Genomic DNA, 18,881 nt, shown 5'->3' with positions numbered 1-18,881 from the left:
CTGAAGAGCAGAGAAACCTGTGAAACAGGCTTGTAGGGATGAAATAGCATCAATTTTTTCCTGACCTAATGTGTATATATAGATATACTGTGGTCTAACCGTTATACAGTGCTCAATACCGGGGTAGGGCGGAATATATGTTAGGTCAGGAAAAAAAACAAAGTGGCTATTTCATCCCTACAAGCCTGTTTCGCAGGTTTCTCTGCCCTCCCCCACAAAATCCCCCGAAGACCAGAGAAACCTGTGAAACAGGCTTGTAGGGATGAAATAGCCTCTGTTTTTTCCTGCCCTAACATATATATATATATATATAGTGTTGCCAATGTAAGAGAAATTGTTCTCCTTTGCGTGTTGATTTCATCTAAAATCAATTTTCAGATTGACCGCCTTGGATTTATTATTACAGTGTGCTTGTTTGGAGCAAATAAATACAAGAGGGACAACCTGCCACCTATGACTCCTTTCTGTACTGATTTGAAACCATTCTTGAAGAGTTTTATTTCCTACAATAATAATCTGTCATGATCCGTGGTCCAGATCATTATTTTGTGTTTTCTGTTTGTTTTGGACTACCTTAGTTCCTGTTTGTGCACCTCCTGAGTTTAGTCACCATGGTTACTAATGATTTTCACCTGCCTCTGTTGTTCAGGACACTCACCTGGCTCTAATCAAGAGACACTATTTAAGTCTACCTTTGCCAGGCGTCATTGTTCGGTTCTTGTCTGATTCCTAGTTTATGCCAAGTGTTGGCTTCATGCCTTCTATACGTAAGTTCTTGTTTGTTCATGCCACAGCTTGTAAGTTTTCCTTGTTATAGTTTATGCTAAGTGTTTGTTTAGCTCCAAGTGCGATCAACGCGTTGTGCCTTCGCCTTGTTTTCCGTTGTTTGCAGTACTTTGAGTTTTGAGAAGATTAATAAATATGTTCCTACCTGCAAGCCTTATCCGGAATAGTCCGTTTCCATCCTGGGAGAACACACCTCGCAGTAAGCTGCAAAGTGACAGTATCGATCCGATACCAAGTAGTTACAGGATCATACATTGGTCATATTCTAAAGGGGAACATTATCACCAGACCTATGTAAGCGTCAATATATACCTTGATGTTGCAGAAAAAAGACCATATCTTTTTTAAAAGGGTGGAGTGCCATCTCCGGGTTGGGGAGGAGATCTTGCCCCAAGTGGAGGAGTTCAAGTACCTCGGAGTCTTGTTCACGAGTGAGGGAAGAGTGGATCGTGAGATCGACAGGCGGATCGGTGCGGCGTCTTCAGTAATGCGGACGCTGTATCGATCCGTTGTGGTGAAGAAGGAGCTGAGCCGGAAGGCAAAGCTCTCAATTTACCGGTCGATCTACGTTCCCATCCTCACCTATGGTCATGAGCTTTGGGTTATGACCGAAAGGACAAGATCACGGGTACAAGCGGCCGAAATGAGTTTCCTCCGCCGGGTGGCGGGGCTCTCCCTTAGAGATAGGGTGAGAAGCTCTGTCATCCGGGGGGAGCTTAAAGTAAAGCCGCTGCTCCTCCACATCGAGAGGAGCCAGATGAGGTGGTTCGGGCATCTGGTCAGGATGCCACCCGAGCGCCTCCCTAAGGAGGTGTTTAGGGCATGTCCGACCGGTAGGAGGCCACGAGGAAGACCCAGGACACGTTGGGAAGACTATGTCTCCCGGCTGGCCTGGGAACGCCTCGGGATCCCCCGGGAGGAGCTGGACGAAGTGGCTGGGGAGAGGGAAGTCTGGGCTTCCCTGCTTAGGCTGCTGCCCCCGCGACCCGACCTCGGATAAGCGGAAGAAGATGGATGGATGGATGGATTTCCGAACTCTAAATGGGTGAATTTTAGCGAATTAAACGCCTTTCTATTATTCGCTCTCGGAGCGATGACGTCACAACGTGGCGTCACATCGGGAAGCAATCCGCCATTTTCTCAAACACCGAGTCAAATCAGCTCTGTTATTTTCCGACTGTTTTCCGTACCTTGGAGACATCATGCCTCGTCGGTGTGTTGTCGGAGGGTGTAACAACACGAACAGGGACGGATTCAAGTTGCTCCAGTGGCCCAAAGATGCCAAAGTGGCAAGAAATTGGACCTTTGTTCCGCACACTTTACCCACGAAAGCTATGCTACGACAGAGATGGCAAGAATGTGTGGATATCCTGCGACACTCAAAGCAGATGCATTTCCAACCATAAAGTCAAAGAAATCTGCCGCCAGACACCCATTGAATCTGCCGGAGTGTGTGAGCAATTCAGGGACAAAGGACCTCGCTAGCACGGCAAGCAATGGCGGCAGTTTGTTCCCGGAGACGAGCGAGCTAAACCCCCTGGATGTCTTGGCTCACACCGTCAAGAGAAGAATATCGACCCTAGCTTCCCTGGCCTGCTGACATCAACTCCAAAACTGGACAGATCAGCTTTCAGGAAAAGATAGCGGATGAGGGTATGTCTACAGAATATATTAATTGATGAAAATTGGGCTGTCTGCACTCTCAAAGTGCATGTTGTTGCCAAATGTATTTCATATGCTGTAAACCTAGTTCATAGTTGTCAGTTTCCTTTAATGCCAAACAAACACATACCAATCGTTGGTTAGAAGGCGATCGCCGAATTCGTCCTCGCTTTCTCCCGTGTCGCTGGCTGTCGTTTTCGTCGGTTTCGCTTGCATACGGTTCAAACCGATATGGCTCAATAGCTTCAGCTTCTTCTTCAATTTCGTTTTCGCTACCTGCCTCCACACTACAACCATCCGTTTCAATACATGCGTAATCTGTTGAATCGCTTAAGCCGCTGAAATCCGAGTCTGAATCCGAGCTAATGTCGCTATAGCTTGCTGTTCTAACCGCCATGTTTGTTTGTGTTGGCATCACTGTGTGACGTCACAGGAAAATGGACGGGTGTATATAACGATGGTTAAAATCAGGCACTTTGAAGCTTTTTTTAGGGATATTGCGTGATGGGTAAAATTTTGAAAAAAACTTCGAAAAATAAAATAAGCCACTGGGAACTGATATTTAATGGTTTTAACCCTTCTGAAATTGTGATAATGTTCCCCTTTAACAACAGAGGACATGGACATGCCATGACTTATGACCTTGTCCAGGGTGTTTCCCCTGTTGACGTGCTGCTTAAAATTTAAACAATCTAAATATTTATGGATAGTAATCATGAAACGCGGTTACTGGTTTGGCTAAATGCTAATAAAAACTCTGTAATGATATATTTTACGGACAAAAAGAGTAGCCCGTGCTTGTGCTCCAGAACACATCTCATTGTGCAAAACGTGAGCTACAACATACAGCCCATGCGAAACAAGATGTTTTATTTTCATTGTCAGTTGGCCAAACATTCATATTAGAAAATAACATCATGGAAATGACTGGTGTTATTTGATTTTTATGATAAAACACTGAACTTATGTCAGGTTTGGGACAGGTGTGATGCTGGTGTGGTTACATTGTGCACGTCTGATGTTGCTCACATGTGGTCCGAAAAATACTCAAGGAGTTTGTACGTTTGAAATTGTCCCCCAATTTTAATAACTGGCTGGAAAGGACAGAAAAAAGTGTATATTTATATTATAAACAATGTTTTGACTAAAATAATCTTTTAATCCTGGGCTGGTCCCTCATTCATTATTGGATTACGAAGTTTGTCAGTTATGTTCCTGATTAACGTCAACACTTGTACAATGTTTTGTCATATCAGCAGAAGACGGCCACCAAAAAAAATGTAACAGCAACAGGACTTTTTTTTAAAGTGTAATGTCAGTGTGAGTAATGGTTGCACAACAACTAATCATACTCACACATTTGTCAACATGTATGACATGATGTTATACATTATGTACAAAATGTCTTATCAGGAGGATTATAGTACAGAGTATAGTACAGTACAGTTGAAGCAATACAATTAGAGAGACAGAACAAAAGAAAGCTCAGTTGAGGTCATGAATTTATTTGGGAAATATTAACCTGTTAGTAGTTTTTAAGCATAAACAATTTTAACTATGAGAAGAACTGCAATACATCCAGGGTAGAGATATGAATACTCGGGTGTGATGTAAGATCATCATGATTAAAAATGATATAAGTGGTTATAATAGATCCTTGAAGGTCAAGTTGATTTGTAAAAAGATGCATTGTAAATATTTCATTATTTCCTGCAGTTCTATCAGGTTTTAGGTTAGGTTATGAGATAATAGTCTGATATATGTCCTACTCTAATGTAAAACATATTTCTTCACCCAACATCCTTCTGTGAGTCACCTTCTTTACTTTATTTCTACTTTCTTGGCATTTCCAGCTCAAAGATTGAGCAAATGAAATTCACTTGCACTTCAAATAGGGTCAGTGTTCATTACAGTTTAAATCATGTGGATGTCTTTACAATTTCATCCTTGGAAAAGAGGCTGCTTACTTACATCTGGTTAACTAATTACTACAATCGACACTGTAAACATTAATATTTCACCTTTTGGTCTAAAGTATGTTGTCTCCCCTAGAGCCAGACTTCAGTATGCGCAGCGTGACAACACATCGAGCTGCTTTTCTAAACCAGGGATAAAACAAGGTATAAATCAACGGGTTTAAACACGAGTTGAAGTCAAATAAGTAAACAGCATAATGAGCCAATAAAGATATTATTTTGTTGTCACTTGCCAGAGTAGAAATGTAATATGGACATAAACACATGATGAAGACAAGGATGACGACACCAAGAGTCCTGGCGGCCTTCAACTCTGATTTCTTTGCCCTAACAGTGACTGAATGATGGTGTTTGATGGATGTAACATGAGAGCGCATGGCTCGCGCCTGAGATACTGCAACCATAAACACTCTCATGTACAGAATGAGGATGATGCTGAGAGGGAGGACAAAGCCCACAACAATGTCAACAACACCTGAGGCATATTCAAAACCAGTGACACACTCTCCGTGGCATGACTTATACATGGCGGGGTGAGCCAACTGTTCCTTGAAAATGATGCCACAGTAGGGGAAGGAAGAGAACCAACAAAGAAAAACACAGAATCGAACTCTTCCCACAGTGACCCTGGTGTTGTAATGCAGAGGATCACAAATGGCCACATAACGATCAGCTGATATCAGCACCATGTGTACCACTGAAGCAAACGCCACCATGTAAACCATGTAGCTCCACAGAGAACAGAGAACATCGCCCAGAGCCCAGCAGGACGTTCTCATGTAGATCTCACCTGGCATCACCAGGAGGCCCACCAGAAAGTCTGAGACCGCGAGAGAGAGGAGAAGGAGTTTGGTGGGAGTGTGGAGCTGCCTGGAGATGAAGAACAAATTAAGAACATCGCTCCTAACTAGAGTCCTGACAAAACAAACAGGCGGAGACATTACAGCGACAACACGTTGACAAACATGATTTCAGGATGAAAAAAATGTACCTGAAATGGGAGATTGAGATGATAACCAGCAGGTTGAGAAACACAGTGAAGACACAGATAACGGACAGCAGAACTGTCAAAAGTATATCACCAGACCAATGAGACATGGGTTTCTTACAGGAGATGTTGCTTAGTTGTGGAAAGCAGAGCTCTGATTGGTCCTCCATCTCCATCATCGGGTGGACGAAGAGATGAGTCCAAACCTCTCTCTTATACGTCTTTCTTTTATATCTTCATTGATGCTCATTCCTCCCCTCAGTGAGCCAACGTCATCCATCAATTGCGATCTCATTGGCGGATCACACTGTCACTGTTCCAGTTTCACCGAATGAACGTGATTGCAATTAGGGAAGTCCCAATCAACAATTGTGGCCTCGCATCCTGAATACGATTTTTTGGCCTCAGATCTGATCTAATTTTAAGTCCTGATACAATATTTTAGCGATAGATTATTGACCGTAAATTTGTTTGGGACGGCGTGGCGCGGTTGGGAGAGTGGCCGTGCCAGCAACCTGAGGGTTTCTGGTTCAATGCCCACCTTCGACCAACTTTGTCTCGTCTGTTGTGTCCTTGAGCAAGACACTTCGCTCGTGGTTAGGACCTTGCATGGCAGCAGTGTGTGAATGTGTGTGTGAATGGGTGAATGTGGAAATAGTGTCAAAGCACTTTGAGTACCTTGAAGGTAGAAAAGCGCTGTACAAGTATAACCCATTTACCATTTCATAGCAAGTAACTAAAATAAACAATAAAACACATTTTATAAAGCCTATTTTAATACATTTTGAGTTTGCTCAAAACGACCCTAAAAATCGACCTAATCAATATAGTATTGCTTGCATACTGAGACTATACCGGTACTTGGTATCAATAATATTGATATTTGGATTAATCATCCCTACTTTACATTGATGCTTTAGCATTTAGCTTCTTGTGTCATGGTGCTGGTTGTGTGTGTTTAGCATGCTAAACCATCCCTAATACTTTTTTTCCACAATGGTGGAGAGGATTACAATACCATACCAACTTTATTCATAATGTCTTTGAAGCGTCTTCACACTGTGGATAGTAGAGGTCTGAATCTTTGGGTACCTCACGATTCGATTGCGATTGGCAGTTCCTCAGCCTATCGCTAATCAGGTAAAAAAGACAAGTATCGGAATTGCTGATCCAATCCAATCCCTGATCTACCCCTTTTGCTGACCGTAAATGTTAACGACTTAAAGACTAAGGACAAACAGGTCTTGGTGCAGCTTCCAATGAGACCCCATCATGTACTTTACCAGATGTTTACAAGTCACTGTCGACTTTCACATATCTGCAACCAGGGACAGGGGGTGTGGTGATCGTCCATAGCTAGGGTAAGGGTGTGTGTGACCAGGGGTTTCATCTCACAAAATTAATAAGGATAATACTTATTGTTAAAAATTAAATCTGTCACTTGGACAAAAGCTTTCAAGCAGCTGCCCCCTGACTGGGAGCTTAAACCACCAAACCGTGGTATTGCTGACTGATAATATATGGAAGTGACTTTGCCCAAGCTGGGATTGGAAACACACAATGATCCTGGATTTCGCTCTACCTCAACTGTGCAAAATTGTTGTGCCTCAGCAGAAATCGAATTTGTGTTCCAGAGAGGTGTCGCAGGCGGTGGGAACTGACACATTAACTAAACCATATTAGCTCGCTGTAACAGAGCAGACCCATGATCGTTCCAAGTAATACCTTGCAACCCAAGATGGGCCTGGTGTTTCCCGATTCACACGCTTACTTAGGGTTACGGGGGCCCAGGCCCAGGCCTCACAACACAACAGAGGCGTATTCTGACCCTGCAAACCTTGGGTCGTAGTGTAACGTAAACCTCCAACAAAAAATGTTTTTCACAGATTGTAAAGTTGTGACTGATGGTACATTTTCTGTGTCGTTCATCTCCATAATCTTAGTTCCAACTGCAAGGACAAACTGAACACTTTGGACAAGCGGTAGAAAATGGATGAATGGATGGACTCTCATGCGTTCATTTTGAAAGAGTAACACAGTACCAAGTTACTGGCTCTGAAGGAAGAGTAGAGGCTGCAGGTGATATTTAAAACAAAGTGTAGGCGCTGGACATGTTGTTAGCGGAAAAGGGAGGTGTGTGCGCAATATTTGGTGAACAGTGTTGCACGTTCATACCAAACAACACTGATACAGAAGGTAGCCTGACCAAAGCACTGGAAGGCCTGCGTGACATCAACGGTAAAATGAAAGAGCAATCTGGCATAGCTACAGCTATGTGGGATGGGTGGTTGGATGTGTTTGGCAGATACAAGTCCTTGGTATCATCAATTCTAGTATCCATGGCTGTGTTTGCAGCAATACTGACGTTCTGTGGATGTTGTTGTATTCCCTGTCTGTGTTCTCTGCTTAACCGTCTGATTACCACAGCGATTAGCCCAGCAGATGCTAGAACTGTTCAGATGCACCTCTTGGCGGACGACAAGGAAGATGAATCTGATGACGAGGATGCCTACCTGGACGTTGTGCATGATCTGTTTCCAGACCCTGGTGACTATGAAAAGAAAAAAGAAAAAAGAAAAAAAAAATAAGGTTGAACTCTGAGTGTAAATATAACTTGGCCCTAGGGAAATTAACTATTAACTGAAAATTGCAAGAAGAAGTTATTAGGGATAAGAAAAATTCTGGGTAAGTTATGTGATAAACAGGAGAGAAATGTTAGAATAATTATATATAAGTTATCACACAACTCTTATACTTAAATGCCGTTGCTATAGTTATTATCTATTGTGCTCAAGTTGTACTTTTCTATCCGTGCAAAGGCACACAACTTGTTTTCTTCCACTGCAAGTTGTCTCGCAGCAGCAGTTTCTGTTTCCAGACCCTGCCTGCTAAACAGCTAAGGACGGACTTCAAGAACTTCAACAAATATAAGACGACAGCACGCAGACAAAGCAGAGACAAGGCAATCACAAGGCCCCCAGCACATTCCGTCACGTATTGTGCGTGCTGAGCTGCTCGCATGATATGTGTGACCACTCCCTTTAGAGGCATTCTCAGTGATGTTAACTAGGGAACTCCTGAATAGATAGAGGAGTGTGTGGGGCATCTTGGGTATGACGTTAAACTACATCCAGGCATGAGATAGGAGGTTGTGTGTGGGGTTAGTGAGTCCCAACTAACGTCTATAAAATGCACACAAAGAACCGTTTGCACCTTCTCTTGTGACTGGCGGGCGGTCAGCGCCATAAAGCTGAGCGGGTCCCTGGGTAATTGGGGCGCGGACAACCAACAGGACAGACTAAGTTCAACAGCCCAGTAAGGCAATTAGTCTAGGAGAAGGATCTCTGATATAAAATACCCCTTCCAACCCGCACCAAGCCAGCGTGGAAGGTGTAGGCTAATAACCAGCATGAAAAGTACGCCAAGAAGACGGCCCCCAGTCCCCAGCAGTTCCAGAGCTCCATACCAAGATGGCGGTTCGTTAAGGCAAGGAACAGGGGGTGCTAAGAATCCCTGGGTTCATACAGGCCATCATTGGGATTTGCGAGTGGCAACGTATAATGTGAGATCCCTAATTGGAGACGACAGATTAACGGAACTTGAAGAAGAATTAGATGGTATAGAATAGGATATCATAGGTCTCAGTGAAGTGAAGCGACAAAGAGAACAATTAACTGAACTAAGCAGCGGGCATCAATTCTATCAAATAGGAATGGGAAACAGAAGCCTAGCAGGTGTTGGTTTCATCATTAATAAGAAATGGACAAAGTATATAACAGAATTTAAAGGAATAAATGAAAGAATGGCCCAAATAACCATAAAACCGAACAGTAAATACAGCATTAAGGTCATTCAGGTGAATGCTCCAACATCAGCGCATGATGATGAAGAGGTTGACAAATTGTATGAGGAAGTGGAACAGGCTGTTAAATCATCAAAAACGTACTTTAACCTAGTAATAGGGGATTTCAATGCTAAAGTAGGAATCAAGCAAGATGGGGAGGAAGAAGTGACGGGAAACTTTGGATCAGGTCTCAGAAATGACAGAGGTGAAATGCTCATCGATTTTGCTTCCAGAAACAAACTCAAAATTATGAACACCTGCTTCAAGAAGAAAATATCCAGAAGATGGACTTGGAGAAGCCCGGATGGTAAAACCAAGAATGAAATTGACTTTATCTTGACTAACAAGCCAAAGATAATTCAAGATGTTACCATATTCAACAAAGTAAACACTGGCAGTGACCACCGTATGGTTATATGCAAAGTGAAGGTAGATACAAGACTAGAAAGAATGAAATTAATAGGAAAATACAGAAAGCCCGATATGATTAATTTGGAAGCCAGAAAGCATGAATTTCAACTAGAACTACAAAACCGCTTTCAAGGACTGGAAGTAGAAGATACCTCCGACATTGACGAATGGAATGACAAATTCATTGACATAGTACATGAGAGCTCTATAAAAACAGCAGGGAAAGAAAAGAAACAGCAAGGGTCCAAACTCTCAGACAGCACAAAGTGGCTAATGGAGAAAAGGAGGAATATGAAGAGAGATGGAGTTGGATTCCAGAATGTTGAATATACAGAAACATGCAAGACAATACGAAAGAAACTCCGACAAGACATAAGAAAATACAACACCCTTAAAATTTAAGAGACAATAGAAAACAATAGAAGTTTGAAGAAAACAAGGCAGAAACTTACAAGTGGAAAGCAGAAAATAACAATATTACTTGATAAAAAAAAGGGACAGAAATCACAGATCAAGACATGATTTTGATGAGGATTGAAGAATTTTATGAAGAACTCTATCAAAGCAGTCAGTCAGTGGACCTTCAACTATCCATAGACTCAGAAGAAATTCCAGACATCACGTAAGTACCGTGTTTTACTTTATTTATATCACTACCACCGATTTACAACTCAGTGGCCTAGTGGTTAGAGTGTCCGCCCTGAGATCGGTAGGTTGTGGGTTCAAACCCCGGCCGAGTCATACCAAAGACTATAAAAATGGGACCCATTACCTCCCTGCTTGGCACTCAGTATCAAGGGTTGGAATTGGGGGTTAAATCACCAAAAATGATTCCCGGGCGCGGCCACCGCTGCTGCCCACTGCTCCCCTCACCTCCCAGGGGGTGATCAAGGGTGATGGGTTAAATGCAGAGAATAATTTCGCCACACCTAGTGTGTTTGTGACAATCATTGGTACTTTAACTTTAACTTTAACTTTATTGGTATATGTTATTCGACGAGGTTTACTTTATTTTATTACCACCGATTTACAACGTTATTGGCATATGTTATTAGACGAGGGTATTTCACCCCATTTAAGCATTTAAACGTTAAAATCTTTGATCGTCGATTAATACTTTTTTTGTTTTACCAGTTGACGCTGAAGTGAGAGATGAAGAACTATGCCTGATTGATCATACAAACTTGGAAAATGACTCTCAGTGTGAGTTTAAACTATTTAATTGTTTAATAACATGCGTATTAATTGTTTAATAATATGTGTATTAATTATTTTGTTTTATAGAGAAAATAGTGCAAGATCCTGAAGCAATCAGCTTTTCACAAACGCTTTTTGGTGAGCCAGATGATTCTCATTTTACAAGACAAAAAAAAATATACAATATATATATATATATATATATATATATATATATATATATATATATATATATATATATATATATATATATATATATATATATATATATATATATATACTTACAGATTTCCCATTCACACCACCGGCCCGCAAAACAAAACAAAAAAAAATTACAATATATATATATATATATATATATATATATATATATATATATATATATATATATATATATATATACTTACAGATTTCCCATTCACACCACCGGCCCGCTGGAGCCCCTTAACGGAGCGGTGGCCTTCAACAGCCGACAGAAAGAATCTTCACGACGGGCACCGAGAGAGTCCTCCATCAAGACATGAAGAGGAGAGGAGGCTTTTATCCCGACAAACACCCCAGACATCGTATCCTTGCTCCAAGACCCCACCGTAGAAAACAACGCCAAATGCCCTACATGCAACCGATGTAAGTTTCTCCTTTTTTGTACGCTTTTTAAGGAGATCCTTTCATTTAAATTAATTTTGCGCTCAGGGAAGTAGACCTTCCAAATTCGAAGGTGACAGCGCCACACGCGGTTAAAGTCATTCATATTTTTCTACACACAGGCGCTAGGAGGAGGAAGAGGAGGGGGATTCGACGCGATCGGAGGACAGAGAGGATCAAACATCAAAATCTGATACTGGCTCAGACCTTTAAGATGATGGCTGACATTGTTTGATATCAAAAATGGAAAATGAAAGGTCCGTAGTTCTGCCCGAATTAGAGGATATTATCGTAGAAATAGAAAATGCAAGTGTTCCTAATCATAATTTAGAATCAAATAACCAGACAGAAGGTGAATCAAACTATGATGCAAACGAGCACGCGCACACACCAGGGGGAGGGGGGCCCACAGCCGCAGGGAGAGCAGCAGCCGACTCTTGACCATTCAAATTTAAATGAGATGCAGCAACCGAGAAGTGGGGATATAACTGTCTTGAGGCGCGATGAGTTTAACAATGTGGAATTAAAATGCGTTCTAACTTTTCCTCAATCCGACGGTGTAACAGATTACGCCACATTTTACCGTCGGGATTTGGAGAGCCTTAAAAACATGACGGAAAGGGTGACTGAGGAGGCTACACCCATCAATTCTAGTATCCATGGCTGTGTTTGCAGCAATACTGACGTTGTGTGGATGTTGTTGTATTCCCTGTCTGTGTTCTCTGCTTAACCGTCTAATTACCACAGCGATTAGCCCAGCAGATGATAGAACTGTTCAGATGCACCTCTTGGCGGACGACAAGGAAGATGAATCTGATGACGAGGCTACCTACCTGGACGGTGTGCGTGATCTGTTTCCAGACCCTGGTGACTATGAAAAGAACAAATAAAAAAATAAAATAAAATAAGGTTGAACTCTGAGTGTAAATATAACTTGGCCCTAGGGAAATTAACTATTAACTGAAAATTGAAAGAAGAAGTTATTAGGGATAAGAAAAATTCTGGGTAAGTTATGTGATAAACAGGAGGGAAATGTTAGAATAATTATGTATAAGTTGGAATTAAAATGCGTTCTAACTTTTCCTCAATCCGACGGTGTAACAGATTACGCCACATTTTACCGTCGGGATTTGGAGAGCCTTAAAAACATGACGGAAAGGGTGACTGAGGAGGCTACACCCAACGATATCGTTCAATTAGAGTTAATCAGTGACAGCGCGCAACAACACACTCATTTTACTTTCCAAAACGAGGCCGAGCATGTGATGAATGCTTTTCACGATGTGCTAGACCTGATGGTACAATCAAACGCAGTAATTATGAATGACGATGAAATATAGGTAGTGGTTCATGTGATACATAACCCTAGAGGGGGTGTTAGAAGAAAAGCGGTAGCCCTTTTGGAACATGAACTCTACAGAAAGAAAGATCGCCATCTGTATAAACCATACAACTCGAATAATCAACTCTGTTTTGCCATCTGCCTAGCACACCTGATCCATCCTGAATTTACACATAGCCAGGCGGTGCTGGAGGCTGAACAAATACAGAATAAAGCGGGCTTAGACAATCAGACCCTCGTCACTTTCAGTCATATTCATGCATTTGAAAAAGTCGTGCGACATACAATTGTCATACTGTACAAAGAGGATCAACGTCCCTTCTCACAATTTGAGACAGATTCCCCCAAATCAGATAATCCGTTGTATCTGTATTTATCTCAGAATCATTACAGCGGCATCATCAACATTAAAGGATTTTTCTCAAAACCGTACGTTTGCCACTACTGGTACAGAGGTTACGGAAAACCCAACAGACACAAATGCGACGGCCATTGCGTGGTCTGTACAGATCCCGACTGTGTAAAAATAACGACAAAATCAGTCTTATGCCAGGATTGCAAGATGTGGTGTCGCTCTCCCACTTGTCTACTCAAACATAGGGAAAAACACCCGGTAATGGGTAAACTCCTCAGCAATTTTGATGGGTGGAAAGAATGCCTTGAATGCAAGCTATTTTACGATATACCTGTGGCTACAGGTATCGCTAATCACAAATGCCCCAAGTTAAAATGTCAAATATGTAAAGTGGCGTTACCCACCCGCGACACAGAGGCAACAGGAACAGGACATCTTTGCTATATACAAAAACCTCCGTGCAATGTAGAGCCCAGTGATAAAATCATCATCTATGATTTTGAGACGTTCGTCGATGACAATAACACTCACATCCCCTTTCTAGTCTGTACAAAGACGTTGCAAAGAGAAGAGTGGTGTACTTTTGGTCTGGACTGCGTTACCGTGTTCCTCACACATTTTAGGAAAGCTTGTTATCATAAATCTACATTTATAGCCCACAATTCGAGAGAATTTGACGGTTACTTGATTCTGAGAGGTATGGTACAGTTGGGCATAACACCCTCTATCATCATGCAGGGGAGTAAAGTTCTCTGTTTTGAAGACCAAGATTGTTGGTTAAAATACATTGACTCACTTTCTTTCCTTACCATGCCACTCAGCGCAATGCCTAAGGCGTTGGGACTCAACGATTGCTGGTCCAAGGGGTATTTTCCTCACAAATTTAGTTCAGAGGGCCATTTAAACTATGTAGGAAAATTCCCCCCGATCAGCAATTACGGTGTAGAACGCATGAAGGCCGATGAGCGGGACAAGTTTGAGACATGGTATCGTAAAGAGAGCCTAGAGGTCTTTGATTTCCGAAAACAAGCGGAACATTACTGCAAAAACGACGTTGACATTCTCCGCACAGGATGCATCAAATTTAGAGTAGAGTTTATGAATGAGACGGGTGTTGATCCTTTCACCCGTATCACCATAGCCTCAGCCTGCATGAAGGTGTTTGTGACTAATTTCCTCGAACCAGGCTCTCTAGCCATACCTTCCCCGGATAACTACCGAGGGGCGTGTAAAAATGTCTCCCACGCCAGCATCCAATGGTTAGAATGGGGGTCGCATCGTCGCGGAATTTTCATACAACACGCTTTAAACAAAGAAGAAAAACAGATGGGTCATACTTTGTAGACGGATTTGCTCTAATCGGCGACAAACCCTTCGTATGGGAATTTCAGGGGTGTTTTTATCACGGATGCCCGACGTGTTTCGACCCAGACGCCGTATGTCCTTTGACAAACAATCCTTACGAAGAGTTGCACAGGGCTACCGATGAAAAAATTGAGGCGTTAAAGCGCGACCACAAGGCCAACACGATCGTCATAAGAGAGCACGAGTGGAATGAGATGAAAAAATCACACGCCGGGGTAATAGACTTTCTCAAAACTAGCAATTACCCCGAACCTCTTATCCCACGAGACGCTCTTTTTGGGGGTAGAACGAGCGCCTTCGTCTTGAGGCACATGGCGGGTGAGAAGCAACGTGTGTTGTATGAGGATGTCACCTCTCTCTACCCGTACGTCAACAGCTCATCTACTTACCCGCTGGGTCACCCTGTCATCATCCACACGGATTTTGACAATGTTCAAAACTATTTCGGTCTGTTCAGGGCCGTCGTTCACCCTCCTCGAGGTCTCTATTTCCCCGCGCTGCCCTACAGAACGGCCAAGGGTAAACCCTTTCCCGCACATGTGCAGAAAACAATAACCAGCAGGGACCTTGCGAGCATGATGAGGAAGGTAGGGCGCTGACGGGGTCTGGGTCACAGTCAAATTAAACAAAGCTCTGGGGCTGGGGTACAGAGTCGGTAAGATTACGGAGGTGTGGCACTTTGAAAAGCAGAGTGATACCGTCTTTACGGGTTACGTTCAAACTTTTCTAAAGGGGAAGCAAGAAGCTTCAGGCTATCCTAAAGAGGCGTCGATGCAGAAAGCAGGGAAAAGTACATTTGTGAATATCGTGAACATCAGGGATTACAGCTGCATGCTAAAAAAAATCGAGGTCAACCCCGCCAAGAGATGTGTCAAAAGTCTGTTCAAACAGCTTCTGGGGAAAGTTTGCGGAGAAGCTCAATAGAACTCAGACCACCTTGGTGAAAAAAAGTGAAGAATTTTTCAACTTTGTATTTTCAGGAAAATTCCAGGTTGAATATTTCTCCGTTCTCAGCGATCAGATTGCTATGGTACAGTGGAGATACAGTGGAGAAACAGCAAAAACAGCGTGGTTTTTCCCGGTCTCACAAATAATGTATTTATTGCCGCTTTCACCACCGCTTACGCCCGCTTGAAAATGTACGGCTACCTAGAGAGGCTGCAAGAGAGAGTTCTTTACACAGACACCGATAGTTTAATCCACATGGTGAACGAGGGGGAAGCTCCTCTGGAGACGGCGTCCTATCTAGGGGAGTTGACGGATGAGTTGGGGGGAGACAGCAAATCAAGAATTTGCCTCTGCCAGTCCAAAGAGTTATGCCTACCAAACCCGTCAGGGTAAAAAAAACGGTGCTGCGTGCCAAGGGAATCACTCAAACCCGCGAGTGTTGTGAGAGGGTCAACTTTGACAGCGTCAAAGATTTGGCAGAGGGATATCTACTGGGAGAAAAAACGGGTGGGATATACATGCCTCATCAACAAATTGTTCGTGATAAAAGGGTCTTCGTTTTTAAAAAACTCTTCATTCGAAAAGAAGTTTAGAGTAGTGTATGACAAAAGACGTCTCTTTTCCGACGGGAAAACTATACCTTTTGGGTATTAGAGAGAGAAAATGGAAAAAAATGGAACGAGTAAACTTTGATCCTAGATTTTATTTACCTTTTTTATGCTTGATTGTAGGGCCTAGTGGTTGTGGAAATACTTTTTTTGTAAAACGTATATTGGAAAATTGTGAACACGTCATGAATTCTGTATCCGACAACGTTGTGTGGATTTATACTTCCTTTCAACCCATGTATGCTGAACTAAAAAAGATGAATAAAAAAATACGTGTTAAAGGACTGCCTGATTCTTTTGAAGATGAAAACTTGTTTCCGGAGGATCAGACTCATTTGGTCATTTTGGACGATTTTTTTCAGGCCTCCAATCATCCCGAAGTGGTTAAAATTTTCACGCAGTATAGACATCATAGAAATATGAGTGTTATGATGCTGACCCAGAATGTTTTTCATCAGGGTAAATTTGCACGCACAATTAGCTTAAACTGTAATTATATGATACTGTTTAAGAACCCTCGGGACAGACTGCAGATTAACGTGTTGGCTCAGCAAATGTTCCCTTCACGAAAAAGTATTTTCTTGGAAAGTTTTGCGGATGCTGCTTTGGACGCTCACGGGTATTTACTGGTCGACCTGACGCCTTTCTGTCCAGAACAATACAGACTGAGGTCGTGTGTGCTTCCGTATCAGCGGCCTGTTGTGTACGTGCCAAAAACATAATTTGAAAAAATGTCAAAGCGTGTAAAAAGGAACGGGCCTATGTTAAAAGCTCTGTACCATGCCACGCCTCAAAAACGTTGAGACATTATTAGTTATGGGTCCCCAGACTTTATCCAGATGCTGTGTGAAATCGTTTTAAACATTCTGAAGGGTAATGTGCCCTTATCTCAGTCTCAATTTGCTAAACTTAAAAAACAGAAGAAAATCATCAGACTGCTGGCCGATAAAAGGACCGGACTGAAACGCAAATGCCAGACTCTGATGAAACAGTCGGGCGGTTTTCTTTTACCCTTGCTCTCTACAATTGTACCGTTTATAGGGAGTCTCATCGGTGGATTGACCGGAAAAGGTTGAAGATGAAAAAGGCTCAAAAAATGTTTCTCCTATCCCCCCAACAATTAAATTGTCTGACTCGACCGGAGCAGACCATAAGACACTCGGCGGAGGATGATCTGGACGCTAAAATGAGAGCCGTCCTAAACGAACCCGGAATTAATCCTCATGAACGAATAAAAAGATACGATACCCTGCTGCAGAGATATCTTTGCCTGGTGAAGCAGGGGCAGAGGGAGGAGAAAAAGATGACTGTGACTTTACACAAGGATTCAAGGGGTGACCCTTGGAACAACCCTGAGGATAAACCGCATGATAAACCGGAGGACAAACCACGGAACTTTGACGGGGAGTCGGAGGATGTAACGATGATCCAAGTTATGAAAAACCTCCCCCAGCGCGATCGTAACAACTCCGAGTACATTATGAAAAAATTATCAGAGAATGATTAGGGGTGGACCTCTAAAGGAGAGTTTGTTCAAAACGGGACGCCGGTGCAAGGATCTCATTTGATCGATTTACTGAAACACCTGATGCAACGGACCAAAAAACCTCAGAACCGCACACCCGAGGGATGGAGAAAATTTTTAACCACGTTGACGGAGCTAAACGTCCCCACAAATAAATCCAGCTCGGCCATCGTGCATTCGGCCGAATTTTGATGTAAAAGAGCCATCTTTTTTCAAATATATTGTCCGAGGCGTCAACGGTCCTTCTCTTTGTAAACCCTTTGCCAACTGATTTTTTTCTCCCTAGGCGGCGGCGTTTTTTACCAACCCTCGAGACACGTTGACCCGGGGGTCTCTTTCTGGGATGTCTAGCCAGGACCATTATTCCCCCTGATCCGTCTTGCACCCCTTGACCCATTTTTCCAACGGCATGGCTGAATTAGTAGGAGGCGATATTTTTTGCCGCTGTTTTAAGATGAGGTTTGGCGAGGGCAAAACCTCTTTTCACAAGAGGGGATACAAAACGAAACAGCCTCGAAAACAGAGCCTATCCCATGCCCGTACATCACAGGTGAACCTGCGAAACCGGGGAGGAAACCCCCCACTTGGCTTTCATAATAACCCACTAAACGTAGAGGGTCATGCATGGGTTGACTCATTCTCATTTTTGTTGGTTTTACTTTCTGACAAGTCTAAAGTGGAGCTTCACGATAGTCTTGCCAAAGGTGAAATTGATGTGTTTGTTCTGATCAGATTTAATCTCTACCCGTATGTTTTCAATGTGATTTCTTGAGATGGGTAAATAGTAGGCGGGGTTAAAATACTTGGTGACAATGTCCCCGAAAGCTCCTTGCACACTCACGATTCTCAAGAGAGGAGCATAAGCGTCGCCTACTATCTCAGGACGCACCACATTACTGTAACAGTAAAGGTGGTAGAAACCGGCATTTATATCCGTCGGATAGGGGGCCCCTCCCTGGTCAAACTTGATCCACTTTCCAGGTCGCACTCCCATGATGTAAGCCAGGGGAGGGGGAAAACGAAAATGAGTTTGACCCCGATAGATAGATTCGCTTTTTAACACCGTTAAAGGCTATCCTCACACGAGAGTCAATTTTTTGTAAAGAATCATTCAGCTCATTTATGAATTGTGTAACGTTCTCATAACATCCTCGTCTAATATCTTGACGGAAAACTTTCTCCGCTTGAGGGTTGCTTACAGGACCCCTGTTAGAAGCCTCATCCGCCTC

The 18,881-nt window shown here is 42.8% G+C and overlaps 1 protein-coding gene across 1 annotated transcript; it reads right to left on the bottom strand.

Annotated features, from left to right (window-relative positions):
• Positions 1 to 4,468: 4,468 nt before the first annotated feature.
• On the bottom strand, positions 4,469 to 5,614 carry LOC133613263 (trace amine-associated receptor 13c-like). The gene is made up of 2 exons (XM_061970658.2): positions 5,416 to 5,614; positions 4,469 to 5,294 (listed from the first exon to the last, which is right to left on the bottom strand). The coding sequence occupies exons 1-2, from the start codon at positions 5,589 to 5,591 to the stop codon at positions 4,478 to 4,480; spliced, it is 993 nt and encodes a 330-aa protein (XP_061826642.1). The 5' UTR covers positions 5,592 to 5,614; the 3' UTR covers positions 4,469 to 4,477.
• Between the last annotated feature and the right edge of the window lie 13,267 nt (positions 5,615 to 18,881).

The sequence above is a fragment of the Nerophis lumbriciformis genome, linkage group LG13 (assembly GCF_033978685.3).
Source record: "Nerophis lumbriciformis linkage group LG13, RoL_Nlum_v2.1, whole genome shotgun sequence".
NCBI lineage: Eukaryota > Metazoa > Chordata > Actinopteri > Syngnathiformes > Syngnathidae > Nerophis > Nerophis lumbriciformis.
This window is presented reverse-complemented; position numbering and strand designations above follow the sequence as displayed.

Bases quoted from the DNA above. Each gene is read 5' to 3' on its own strand.
- LOC133613263 (XM_061970658.2), bottom strand. From the start codon at position 5,591: ATGATGGAGATGGAGGACCAATCAGAGCTCTGCTTTCCACAACTAAGC. The intron at 5,295-5,415 runs GTACATTTTTTT...CTTCATCTCCAG, and splicing joins ATCTCAATCTCCCATTTCAG to GCAGCTCCACACTCCCACCA.